This window comes from Esox lucius, chromosome 7 (genome assembly GCF_011004845.1).
Source record: "Esox lucius isolate fEsoLuc1 chromosome 7, fEsoLuc1.pri, whole genome shotgun sequence".
Classification (NCBI taxonomy): Eukaryota; Metazoa; Chordata; class Actinopteri; order Esociformes; family Esocidae; genus Esox; species Esox lucius.
In genome coordinates this window covers 49627319-49640732 of record NC_047575.1, presented here as the reverse complement: position 1 = coordinate 49640732, position 13414 = coordinate 49627319, and the positions used below count along the sequence as shown (strand labels likewise).

At 43.8% G+C, this 13414-nt stretch overlaps 1 protein-coding gene across 1 annotated transcript in view; it reads left to right on the top strand.

The window, feature by feature from the left end:
* The window catches only part of LOC105006942 (ferroxidase HEPHL1), a 60238-nt gene that overhangs the window by 23403 nt on the left and 23421 nt on the right, over nt 1-13414 (top strand). The window contains exons 4-11 of the mRNA XM_029120928.2: nt 929-1102; nt 1237-1491; nt 3532-3709; nt 6803-6942; nt 7707-7838; nt 7998-8203; nt 8486-8630; nt 9503-9715. Of these exons, the coding sequence (XP_028976761.2) occupies nt 929-1102; nt 1237-1491; nt 3532-3709; nt 6803-6942; nt 7707-7838; nt 7998-8203; nt 8486-8630; nt 9503-9715 (1443 nt within the window). The remainder of the gene's footprint in view (nt 1-928; nt 1103-1236; nt 1492-3531; nt 3710-6802; nt 6943-7706; nt 7839-7997; nt 8204-8485; nt 8631-9502; nt 9716-13414) is intronic.

Here is a 13414-nt window from a genome sequence, read left to right as displayed (position 1 = left end):
TTATAATGAGGGCCATTGTTAGTGGATGGGTGTTTTAGAATCAGGGATATGATTTGGGTTAGGTTAAGGGTTATAGTGAGGGTTATTGGTTGGGGTTAGGTTTAGAACAATGGTTAGTGGGTTAGGTTTAGTGTCAAGGTTAATTTGTTAAATTTAGAAATTAATGTAATGTGTTAGCTATTGTAACTTAATGTTATATTTGTAGATATGAATGTAAGGTTGCCACGGTAAAGCTTACTGTACAGCTGTGTGATGTGTGATTATGGGCATGAGAAACTTAACACAATGCATAAGTGCTGACTAACTTGATGCCGTTACTATGGAAGATCAACATCTTAGACTCAGGCAAATAAAGATGGTTCTCCCCTGACTACCGGTTGCATACATTTTGCTCATGGATCAAAATCTAACATGTGATGTGTAACCAGGTGTGTGACATCGTAACCAGGTGTGAGATGTGGCAACCAGGTGTGTGACATCGTAACCAGTTGTGTGATGTGGTAACCAGATGTGTGACATCGTAACCAAGTGTGAGATGTGGTAACCAGGTGTGTGATGTGGTAACCAGCTGTGTGATGTGGTAACCAGGTGTGTGATGTGGTAACCAGCTGTGTGATGTGATAACCAGCTGTGTGATGTGATAACCAGCTGTGTGATGTGGTGACCAGGTGTGTGATGTGATGACCAGCTGTGTGATGTGTTGACCAGGTGTGTGATGTGATGACCAGCTGTGTGATGTGGTAACCAGCTGTGTGATGTGGTAACCAGGTGTGTGATGTGATAACCAGGTGTGTGATGTGATAACCAGCTGTGTGATGTGGTAACCAGCTGAGTGATGTGGTAACCAGGTGTGTGATGTGATAACCAGCTGTGTGATGTGGTAACCAGGTGTGTGATGTGATAACCAGCTGTGTGATGTGGTAACCAGGTGTACTAGGAGGGAAGGGCCGGTTGGACGTGGATCAAGACGTGGTTTTGATGTTCAGCGTGGTTGATGAGTCAGTCAGCTGGTACCTGAATGACAACATCCAGACATTCTGTTCTGATCCTGCCTCTGTCAACCCTGAGGATGAAGACTTCCTGGAGTCCAACAAGATGCATGGTGGGTAATCAAGTCTGTCCGGGTCTTTCAGATCCCCTGGAGTTATTCAGTGTTGTTTCAAAGTGTTGTTTTGAATGATGTAGTGACGCAGAGTTAAACATGCAAGTGTTAAACCAGACCCTCCCTCCCCTCAGCCATTAACGGTTATATGTACGGTAACTTGCCTGGCATGGAACTGTGCCACGCTCGCCCAGTGGCATGGCACCTGTTTGGAATGGGCAGTGAAGTGGATGTTCACTCCGCCTACTTCCAGGGCAACACCCTATTGGACCGTGGTCACCGTGGTGACACTCTCAGCCTGTTCCCGGCAACCTTCGTCACTGCATCGATGGTTCCCTCTGCGATGGGGAAATGGCTACTAAGTTGCCAAGTCAATGACCACTTACAGGGTAGGTCACCTAATCTTGACCTCTGACTTCTAACCCTGACATCACCAAATATATGTTGCACAATGCTGAAATCTGATCTGGTTGAACAATTCCAGAGACACTTGAAATGTTTTATGCGAGATATAAAACATTTCACAATAATATTCCTGATAATATATATATTACAGCTCTGAAAAAAATTAAGAGACCCTCCTAATTTTTCTTAAATCAGCATCTCTATATGCATGGCTTCCATTCCAGGGTCTGTTAAATTCCAACACAGGCACACGTCATTTTACTTAATTAGGTAATGATTAGGTGATTACCTGTAACAAATCTAATTTAATGAGGAAAAGTATAAAACCACTGCTGTGGTCATCACTATCCTCTTACAACAGGACCAGCTGGATGGCAAAAACTGTGCAAGTAGTACCTCAAAGGTAATTTGAATTTAAAAAAAGAACTATTCAGCATGACAAAAGAAAAGCTTTGAGTGAGGAAAGAAGGTTTTAATTCTGGCTTTACTGGTAGAGGGATACAGTGAGCATCAGGTTGCTTCCATCCTGAAAGTTTCCAAGATGGCGGTTCATATGAACAAGGTCAAGCAACAGACATTGGGGACAAGAAAACTACAGACTGTCAGAGGGCGAAAACGGCCCTCTGACAGTCAACTCACTCAATTGTCACTCAACAACCATAGGATGACATCAAGTGACCTACAAAAAGAATGGCAAACAGCAGCTGTGGTGAAGTGCACAGTGAGGACGGTTTGAAACAGGTTCCTAATGGGAGGGCTGAAGTTGTACAAAGCTAGAAAAAAGCCCTTCATCAATAAAACGCAAAGAAGAGCCAGGCAGAATTTTGCAAAAGACCATAAGGATTGCACCGTAGAGCAATGGAGGTCATCTTCTCTGACGAGTCAAATTTTCAACTATGCCCAACACCTGGTCATCTAATGGTTAGACGGAGACCTGGGGAGGCCTACAAGCCACAGTGTCTCCCACCCACTGTGAAATTTGGTGGAGGATCGGTGATGATCTGGGGATGCTTCAGCAAGGCTGGAATGGGGCAGATTTGTCTTTGTGAAGGACGCATGAATTAAGCCAAGTACAAGGTTATCCTGGAAGAACACCTTCCTTCTGCTCTGACAATGTTCCCCAACTCTGAGAATTGGTTTTTCTAGCAGGACAATGCACCATGCCACACAGCCTGGTCAATCAAGGTGTCCAGAACAAGACCCTATCATGGCCAGCCCAATCTCCAGACCTGAACCCCATTGAAAACCTCTGGAATTTGATCAAGAGGAAGATGGATTGTCACAAGCCATCAAACAAAGCAGAGCTACTTGAATGTGTGCAAGGAGTGGCATAAAGTCACCCAACAGCAATGTAATAGACTGGTGGGGAGCATGAAAGCTGTGATAAAAATTAGGGTTATTCCACCAAATACTGATTTCTGAACTATTCCTACAAATAAATACTCTAAATGAAAATAATGTTATTTGGGATTTGGGAATAATGTTGTCAGTACTTTATAGAATAAAAACAAACTGTTCATTTCACTCAAACACATACCTATGAATAGTAAAACCAGAGAAACTGATAATTTTGCAGTGGTCTCTTAATATTTCCAGAGCTATATACATATATTTACTGTATGTATTCTAAATACATTTATATATTTATTTCACAAATTAAAAATGTATTTATAGTGTTTCATACCTTTTGTAAATGTATTATTTATTTATTGGGAGTTGTAACTGAATATGGGGCATTAAAGCAGGGCTGGAACCAAAGCCTGCACAACCAGTCACTGGCCGCCCAAGGCCCAGTTAGTTATGTAGTTCCGTCCAGTAATAAAGCAAACTTCCCAGAAGTCAATTCACTCGTGTTTTCTGTTTAATGACAGGCTGTAAAATACTCAGCCTACTGTTTCTCTGTCACGTCTTCACCTGCGTGTGTTTGTCCATGTGTGTGTATTTGTGTGCATATGTGTGGGTGTATGTGAATATGTGTATATGTGTTTTGAATAAATCTGTGTGTTTTTCTGTGTGTGTGTCAGCTGGAATGCAGGCGTTGTATGAGGTGGCTCCCTGTGATGGTGATGTTTCCAACATCTCAGCAACACCCTCTGTTGGCACAGTGAGGAAGTACTACCTAGCTGCAGAGCATGTGACCTGGGACTATGCCCCTAGTGGAGTGGACACACACACCAACCTGTCCCTCACACTGCCAGAGAGGTAACACACACACACACCAACCTGTCCCTCACACTGCCCGAGAGGTAACACACACAAACCAACCTGTTCCTCACACTGCCGGAATGGTAACACACACCAATGTGTCTCTCACACTGATAGACAAAGACACACCAACTGGGGATGTGGCTGTGTTCAGAATTAACCAATCACATTCAAACTCATGTTAAATAGAAGTCATTACACACCTGCCATCGTTTAAAGTGACTCTGATTAATCACAAATAAAGTTCAGCTGTTCTTGTAGGATTTTCCTGACATTTTCATAGTTGCATCTCAGAGCAAAAGCCATGGTCTGCAGAGAGCTTCCAAAGCATCAGAGGGATCTCATTGTTGAAAGATATCAGTCAGGAGAAGGGTACAAAATAATTTCCAAAGCATTAGATATACCATGAAACACAGTGAAGAAAGTCATCTTCAAGTGGAGAAAATATGGCACAACAGAGACATTTCCAAGAACTGGAGGTCCCTCCAAAATGTATGAAAAGACAAAAAGAAAACTGGTCAGGGAGGCTTCCAAGAGGCCTACAGCAACATTAAAGGAACTGCAGGAATTTCTGGCAAGTACTGGCAGTGTGCTACATGTAACAACAATCTCCCGTATTCTTCATATGAATGGGCTATGGGGTAGGATGGCAAGACGGAAGCCTTTTCTAACATAGAAAAACATTCAAGCCCAGCTGAAGTTTGCAAAAACAAAATGAAGTCTCCCAAAAGCATGTGAGAAAATGTGTTATGGTCTGATGAAACCAAGGTTGAACTTTTCGGCCATAATTCCAAAAGGTATGTTCGGCGCAAAACCAACACTGCACATCACCCAAAGAACACCATACCCACAGTGAAGCATGGTGGTGGCAGCATCATGCTTTGGGGCTGTTTTTCTTCAACTGGAAGCGGGGCCTTAGAGTGGAGGGAATTATGAACAGTTCCAAATACCAGGCAATTTTGGCACAAAACCTTCAGTCGTCTGTTAGAAAGAGGAAGTTCACCTTTCAGCACGACAACGACCCAAAGCACACATCCAAATCCATAAAAGCATGGCTTCACCAGAAGAAGATTAATGTTTTGGAATGGCCCAGCCAGAGCCCAGACCTGAATCCAATTGAACATCTGTGGGGTGATCTGAAGAGGGCTTTGCACAGGAGAGGTCCTCACAATCTAACAGATTTGGAGCACTTTTGCAAAGATGAGTGGTCAAATATTGCCACATCAAGATGTGCCATGCTAATAGAATCCTACCCAAAAAAACTGAGTGCTGTAATAAAATCAAAAGGTTCTTCAACAAACTTTTAGTTTAAGGGTGTGCACACTTATGCACCAAGGTTATTCTGAGTTTTGGGGGGTTTTTTCTCAAAGATTTAAATTTGTTTTTCAATTGAATTTTTCATGTTGTAGGTCACATTAAAGGTGAAAAAGGTTCTTACATGATTTATCTTTTCCATCACAAGAACCTGGCATTTTAACAGGGGTGTGTAGACTTTTTATATCCACTGTATGTTTCCCTTACTAAATCACACGCCCTACGATGTGGCTACTGCGGATGCGTACATTGCAATGTCGATGCTGAAACTATATATTGTGCAGCCCTAACACACACACACACACACACACACACAACCTTGTCTCTCACACTGATGGACACACACACCAACTTGTCTCTCACACTGATGGACACACACACAACCGTGTCTCTCACACTGATGGACACACACACACAACCGTGTCTCTCACACTGATGGACACACACACAACCGTGTCTCTCACACTGATGGACACACACACACAACCGTGTCTCTCACACTGATGGACACACACACAACCGTGTCTCTCACACTGATGGACACACACACAACCGTGTCTCTCACACTGATGGACACACACACACAACCGTGTCTCTCACACTGATGGACACACACACAACCGTGTCTCTCACACTGATGGACACACACACAACCGTGTCCCTCACACTGATGGACACACACACACACAACCGTGTCTCTCACACTGATGGACACACACACACAACCGTGTCTCTCACACTGATGGACACACACACACACAACCGTGTCTCTCACACTGATGGACACACACACAACCGTGTCTCTCACACTGATGGACACACACACACACAACCGTGTCTCTCACACTGATGGACACACACACAACCGTGTCTCTCACACTGATGGACACACACAGAACCGTGTCTCTCACACTGATGGACACACACACACACACACAGAACCGTGTCTCTCACACTGATGGACAGGTAACATACACAGAGTGAGGTCAGCCAGGACCTGAATGTTTCATTGTCCTAGTACTTCATCTGGTAATTCAGAGTTTGTTCCATTACTGTAGCACAGACTGGCTGCGGAGTGTGTTGTTTAGACGATGTGCTTGTGTGTAGGGGAACTTGCCTGTGTGTTTATAAGAAGAGGTTGGGAAGATGAAGTTTAGTTAGAGTTCCACAGCTCGACTCCTCCAGCTCTGCTGTGTGTGTTTCTGTGGGAGTATTACGAGAATGCAACTATTATTATTTTGGGTAGCAGGAGGAAGCTTTGATTCCTTGGAAGGAAGATAAGATAAATTTTGCTCTAAATCAGTGTTTCTCAACCCTGCTCCTAGACACCCCCTGCCCTGCATGTTTTAGATCTCCCTGCCCTAACATACCTGATGCAGCTCATGAAGGACTTGATAATGAGCTGATCATCTGAATCAGGTGTGACAGAGCAGGGAGAGATCTAAAACATGCAGGGCAGGGGGCGCCCAGGAGCAGGGTTGAGAAACACAGCTCTAAATGAGCAGAAGTCAGTGTAAGCTGAAGAATTTAATTGTTGTGTGACAGTTGAAGCTAGCTAAGAGAATATTTGTGGTATTTTGTTATGTCCCTAAGCAACAGAGTGTTCTCAGTTATTTTTACCTGATCAGATAAGGGTAAAACACACTGTAGACCTCATCTAAATGAAGTATTTATTAATGATGAGATTGAGCTAACTGCAGAGTATAATTTGAAATGTAGCAATGTATGCTCCCTCTCATGCCATCTTCTCTTCCTTCTATGTAACCCTTCTCCTAGTTCATCTGAAGTGTTCTTCGGCAGAGGGGAAGGCAGGATAGGAGGTCGCTATATGAAGGTTGTATACAGGGGTTACATCGACGACACCTTCACTACCAGACAACCGAGCACCCCTGAAACAGAACACCTTGGAATCCTGGGTAATAACTGCTACACGATAGGTTGGAATCCTGGGTAATAACTGCTACACGATAGGTTGGAATCCTGGGTAATAACTGGTACACGATAGGTTGGAATCCTGGGTAATAACTGGTACACGATAGGCTGGAATCCTGGGTAATAACTGGTCCACGATAGGCTGGAATCCTGGGTAATAACTGGTACACGATAGGCTGGAATCCTGGGTAATAACTGGTACACGATAGGCTGGAATCCTGGGTAATAACTGGTACACGATAGGCTGGAATCCTGGGTAATAACTGGTCCACGATAGGTTGGAATCCTGGGTAATAACTGGTACACGATAGGCTGGAATCCTGGGTAATAACTGGTACACGATAGGTTGGAATCCTGGGTAATAACTGGTACACGATAGGCTGGAATCCTGGGTAATAACTGGTACACGATAGGCTGGAATCCTGGGTAATAACTGGTCCACGATAGGTTGGAATCCTGGGTAATAACTGGTACACGATAGGCTGGAATCCTGGGTAATAACTGGTACACGATAGGTTGGAATCCTGGGTAATAACTGGTACACGATAGGTTGGAATCCCTGGATGCCTCCCTGATGCTGATCTTGGATCTGTTCATTTCATATAATCAGTAATATGTCTCCCAGTACATGGACAGAACCTGATCCTAGATCACAAATCCTACTCTGAGATACTTTACAAATACTGGCCCTGCTATCTCTGGCTCTTTCCTTCTGTTAATCTCTCTCTTTTTCCCTGCTGTCCTGAAGGCCCAGTGTTGAAGGCTGAGGTAGGGGATGTCCTAGAGGTGGTGTTTCTGAACAAGGCTGACAGGAACTACACTATCCAGCCTCACGGCCTCCACTTTGAGAAACGCTACCAGGGAACCAGCTACCAGGATGGTAAGACACACCTTTGTGTATTTCAGTACCTTTGTGTGTTTCTCTTTCAGGATGTGTTAGTAAACTCTGGTTCAAGCGTTCCAGAGTGCTGAGAAATTAATGAACAGCCCAGAGTTTGGATTTGCGAACTCAGCGTGAAACTTGGTGTATGTGTGTCAGATGCAGAGAAACCAGGCTCTGTGGTGGCCCCAGGCTCCATGCTCACCTACACCTGGAAGGTGTTGGAAGGCCCCTCCCCCTCTGACCCTCCATGTATCTCCTACCTCTACTATTCTGGCTACGCCCCCGTGGAAGACACCAACAGCGGGCTCTTTGGACCCCTACTGGTCTGCCGCCCCGGAGCCCTGGGGACCAATGGAAAACAGGTACATGTAGACCCACATATATAATTCTATAAAAAAACGGTACATGTAGACCCACATACATAATGCTATAGAAAACAGGTACATGTAGACCCACATATATAATTCTATAAAAAAACGGTACATGTAGACCCACATACATAATGCTATAGAAAACAGGTGCATGTAGACCCACATACAGAACTCAATGGAAAACAGGTGCATGTAGACCCACATATATATGTCCACACACTCAACATATTCTCATTGTCTCATATTCTCATTGTTTCTGTGTTTGAGCTACAGAGGGATGTGGATAAGGAGTTGTTTCTGTTGTTCTCTGTCATGGATGAGAACCTGAGCTGGTACCTCCAGGAGAACATAGAACTCTACGGAACCAACGAGTTGAACCCGGAAAATGAACAGTTTGTGGAAAGCAACAAGATGCATGGTACTTTGTGTGTGTTGTTATGGATACCTGTTTATTGGTGTTAACACTAGTGTTGTTATGGAGACCTGTTTAAAGGTGTTAACGCTAGTGTTGTTATGGAGACCTGTTTAAAGGTGTTAACGCTAGTGTTGTTATGGAGACCTGTTTAAAGGTGTTAACGCTAGTGTTGTTATGGAGACCTGTTTAAAGGTGTTAACGCTAGTGTTGTTATGGAGACCTGTTTAAAGGTGTTAACGCTAGTGTTGTTATGGAGACCTGTTTAAAGGTGTTAACGCTAGTGTTGTTATGGAGACCTGTTTAAAGGTGTTAACGCTAGTGTTGTTATGGAGACCTGTTTAAAGGTGTTAACGCTAGTGTTGTTATGGAGACCTGTTTAAAGGTGTTAACACTAGTGTTGTTATGGAGACCTGTTTAAAGGTGTTAACACTAGTGTTGTTATGGAGACCTGTTTAAAGGTGTTAACACTAGTGTTGTTATGGAGACCTGTTTAAAGGTGTTAACGCTAGTGTTGTTATGGAGACCTGTTTAAAGGTGTTAACACTAGTGTTGTTATGGATACCTGTTTAATGGTGTTAACACTAGTGTTGTTATGGATACCTGTTTAATGGTGTTAACACTAGTGTTGTTATGAAGAAAGAGAAATCACATTGGAAATTGATATGTTTACGTTGCACTTAAAGTTGGATGAACAACTAGCTCTCATGACAAAATAGTACTGTTAGCTAGCAAAACTTGCAGGAAAGTTTTTATCATGACGGCAGAATCACTGCTCTACACACAGATCTAAGGCTACTTGTATTTTTGGCAAATTATATTTCTGGAAGTTAGTACCTTAATTTGTTAATGTAATCTCTCCCTTCCATCTGGCTCAGCGGTAAATGGCTTCATGTACGGGAACCTTGGTGGTCTGGAGGTGTGTTCCGGGGACAGGGTTGTGTGGCACACCTTTGGACTGGGTACAGAGGTTGATATACATGGTGTGTACTGGGAGGGGAACACCTTTCAGAGGTACGGCATGACCAGAGACACGGTCAGCCTCTTCCCTCACACCACAGCCACCGTGTCCATGCTGCCACACACACCTGGTACGTACACACCTACACGTGGTATGACACACACACACACACCTGGTACGTACACACAACTACCCATGGCATGACGCACGCACATACACACCTGGTACGTACACACCTACACGTGGTATGACGCACGCACACACACACCTGGTACGTACACACAACTACACATGGCATGACGCACGCACATACACACCTGGTACGTACACACCTACACGTGGTATGACGCACGCACACACACACCTGGTACGTACACACAACTACACATGGCATGACGCACGCACACACACACCTGGTACGTACACACCTACACGTGGTATGACACACGCACACACACACCTGGTACGTACACACAACTACACATGGTATGACACACGCACACACACACCTGGTACAGACACACAACTACACGTGGTATAACACACACACACACCTGGTACGTACACACAACTACACGTGGTATGACACACGCACACACACACCTGGTACGTACACACAACTACACATGGCATGACGCACGCACATACACACCTGGTACGTACACACAACTACACGTGGTATAACACACGCACACACACACCTGGTACGTACACACCTACACGTGGTATAACACACACACACACACCTGGTACGTACACAAGCCTAAGGATGGCTGTTACGAACCCTGTGGCTCTAGCAGTCTAGGGTGGATGGCACAGAGACCTGTAACAAAACTCATGCAAATTAGTGTAAATGGACAGTGTGAACCAACAACACAGACAACCAAACATAAAAGTTTATTATAAACACACGGTAAAGGGGTTAGGGAAAAGGGGCTGAGCTGGACCCAAGAAATGAAATAATTGTTCAAACACCCCTAACACCCCTGCCTGCTTCAAGAACCGCTTCGCTGACTACTAACCAATACAAAAATACAGTGGGTGGTCCGCTCAGTTCTAACTAGTGTTTTTAGACAAACTTTTCATACGGGTTGTGTATGCCCAAGGGCAACTTTCTAAAAAAAACTTTTCCCAGGGACACAGGGACAAACAAAACACACAGGTTGAACAAGGACTAAACAGCACACAGCAAACAGTTGACTAGACAACACCAAACAAAAAACCACAGCAATACATACTCACATGAAACAGGACAAAGTGAGACATATGTCCATGTGGGGTGAAGCAAAAGATTCTCTCTGGGAGAAGCAACTGACTGGGTTTTTAAACCAGGGATGTGTGATGTGATTGGGTAAAGGATAAAGGGAACGGGTGTTGCAATTAGGATGTGTGTCCACTGATTGGTCCACCTCAGCAGTCAGGTGGGAAACACCAACAAGCACAATCAGGAACATAAAGGACACCTGTGGAAACATCAGGAGGGGAAAAACACAAACGCACATACAGGGTACCTTCATGCGTAACAATGGCCTGTTTCACTTGCAATGAGAACTCCTTTGACCGCATGTTGTGGGTTCACAGCAACAACTTCCAAATGTGAATGCCACACCTGGAATCAACTCCAGACCTTTTACCTGCTTAATAGGTGAAAATATAACAAAGGAATAGCCCACACCTGTCTATGAAACAGCTTTTGAGTCAATAATCCAATTACTTTTGGTCCCTTGAAAAAGAGGGGGCTACATATTATAGAGCTGTAATTGTTAAAAACATTTGGATGTGAATACCCTCAAATTATTGCAGAGAGACTGCACTTTAAGCCCATTTTCTATATTTAACAATAACTTGAAATGTTGGTGAACAGCCAAAAAACTAAACTTGTAAGTGTCCAATATTTTCCGGACCTAACTCTACACACACACACCTAGCAGGTAAAGTCATACACACCTGTGCATATATATATATACAGTGGAGAGAGCAAGTATTTGATACACTGCCGATTTAGTTTTTTTAAGTTTTCCCACTTACAAAGCATGTAGAAGTCTGTTATTTTTATCATAGGTACTCTGTGAGTGACGGAATCGGGGGGGAAAATCCAGAAAATCACATTGTATGATTTTTAAGTAATTAATTTCCTTTTTATTGCATGACATAAGTATTTGATACATCAGAAAAGCAGAACTCAATATTTGGTACAGAAACCTTTGTTTGCAATTACAGAGATCATACGTTTCCTGTAGTTCTTGACCAGGTTTGCACACACTGCAGCAGGGATTTTGGCTCACTCCTCCATACAGATCTTCTCCAGATCCTTCAGGTTTCGGGGCTGTTGCTGGGCAATACGGACTTTCAGCTCCCTCCAAAGATTTTCTATTGGGTTCAGGTCTGGAGACTGGCTAGGCCACTCCAGGACCCTAAGATGCTTCTTACGGAGCCACTCCTTAGTTGCCTTGGCTGTGTGTTTTGGGTCGTGTTCTTACTGGAAGACCCAGCCATGACCCATCTTCAATGCTCTTACTGGGGGAAGGAGGTTGTTGGCCAAGATCTTGCGATACATGGCCCCATCCATCCTCCCCTCAATACGGGGTAGTCGTCCTGTCCCATTTGCAGAAAAACATCCCCAAAGAATGATGTTTCCACCTCCATGCTTCACGGTTGGGATGGTGTTCTTGGGGTTGTACTCATCCTTCTTCTTCCTCCAAACACGGCGAGTGGAGTTTAGACCAAAAAGCTCTATTTTTGTCTAATCAGACCACATGACCTTCTCCCATTCCTCCTCTGGATCATCCAGATGGTCATTGGGCAAACATCAGACAGGCCTGGACATTTGCTGGCTTGAGCAGGATGACCTTGCGTGCGCTGCAGGATTTTAATCCATGATGGCGTATTGTGTTACTAATGGTTTTCTTGGAGACTTTGGTCCCAGCTCTCTTCAGGTCATTGACCAGGTCCTGCCTTGTAGTTCTGGGCTGATCCCTCAACTTCCTCATGATCATTGATGCCCCACGAGGTGAGATCTTGCATAGAGCCCCAGACCGAGGGAGATTGACCATCATCTTGAACTTCTTCCATTTTCTAATAATTGCGCCAACAGTTGTTGCCTTCTCACCAAGCTGCTTGCCAGTTGTTCTGTAGCCCATCCCAGCCTTGTGCAGGTCTACAATTTTATCCCTGATGTCCTTACACAGCTCTCTGGTCTTGGCCATTGTGGAGAGGTTGGAGTCTGTTTGATTGAGTGTGTGGACAGGTGTCTTTTATACAGGTAATGAGTTTAAACAGGTACAGTTAATACAGGTAATGAGTGGAGAACAGGAGGGCTTCTTAAAGAAAAACTAACAGGTCTGTGAGAGCCGGAATTCTTACTGGTTGGTAGGTGATCAAATACTTACGTCATGCAATAAAATGCAAATTAATTATTTAAAAATCATACAATGTATTTTCCAGATTTTTGTTTTAGATTCTGTCTCTCACAGTTGAAGTGTACCTATGATAAAAATGACAGACCCCTACATGCTTTGTAAGTAGGAAAACCTGCAAAATCGGCAGTGTATCAAATATTGGTTCTGCCCACTGTATGCAGCGGTGTGAAAAGATGTTTGCCCCCTTCCTGATTTCCTTTTTCTATTTAATATTTGTCACACTGAATCATACAGTGTTGAAATTCTAATTTTATTTATTTAAAGAAAAAAAAATTTAGGAAGTCATCCAACACCAACTGGCCCTGTGTGAAAAAGAGATTGCCCCCTAAGTCTCTCAGTCAAACTATTAAGTAATTCAGTTGATCATTGAATTCCATTAGGCAGTCAGGCTTGATTATTCCCAGCCTTGT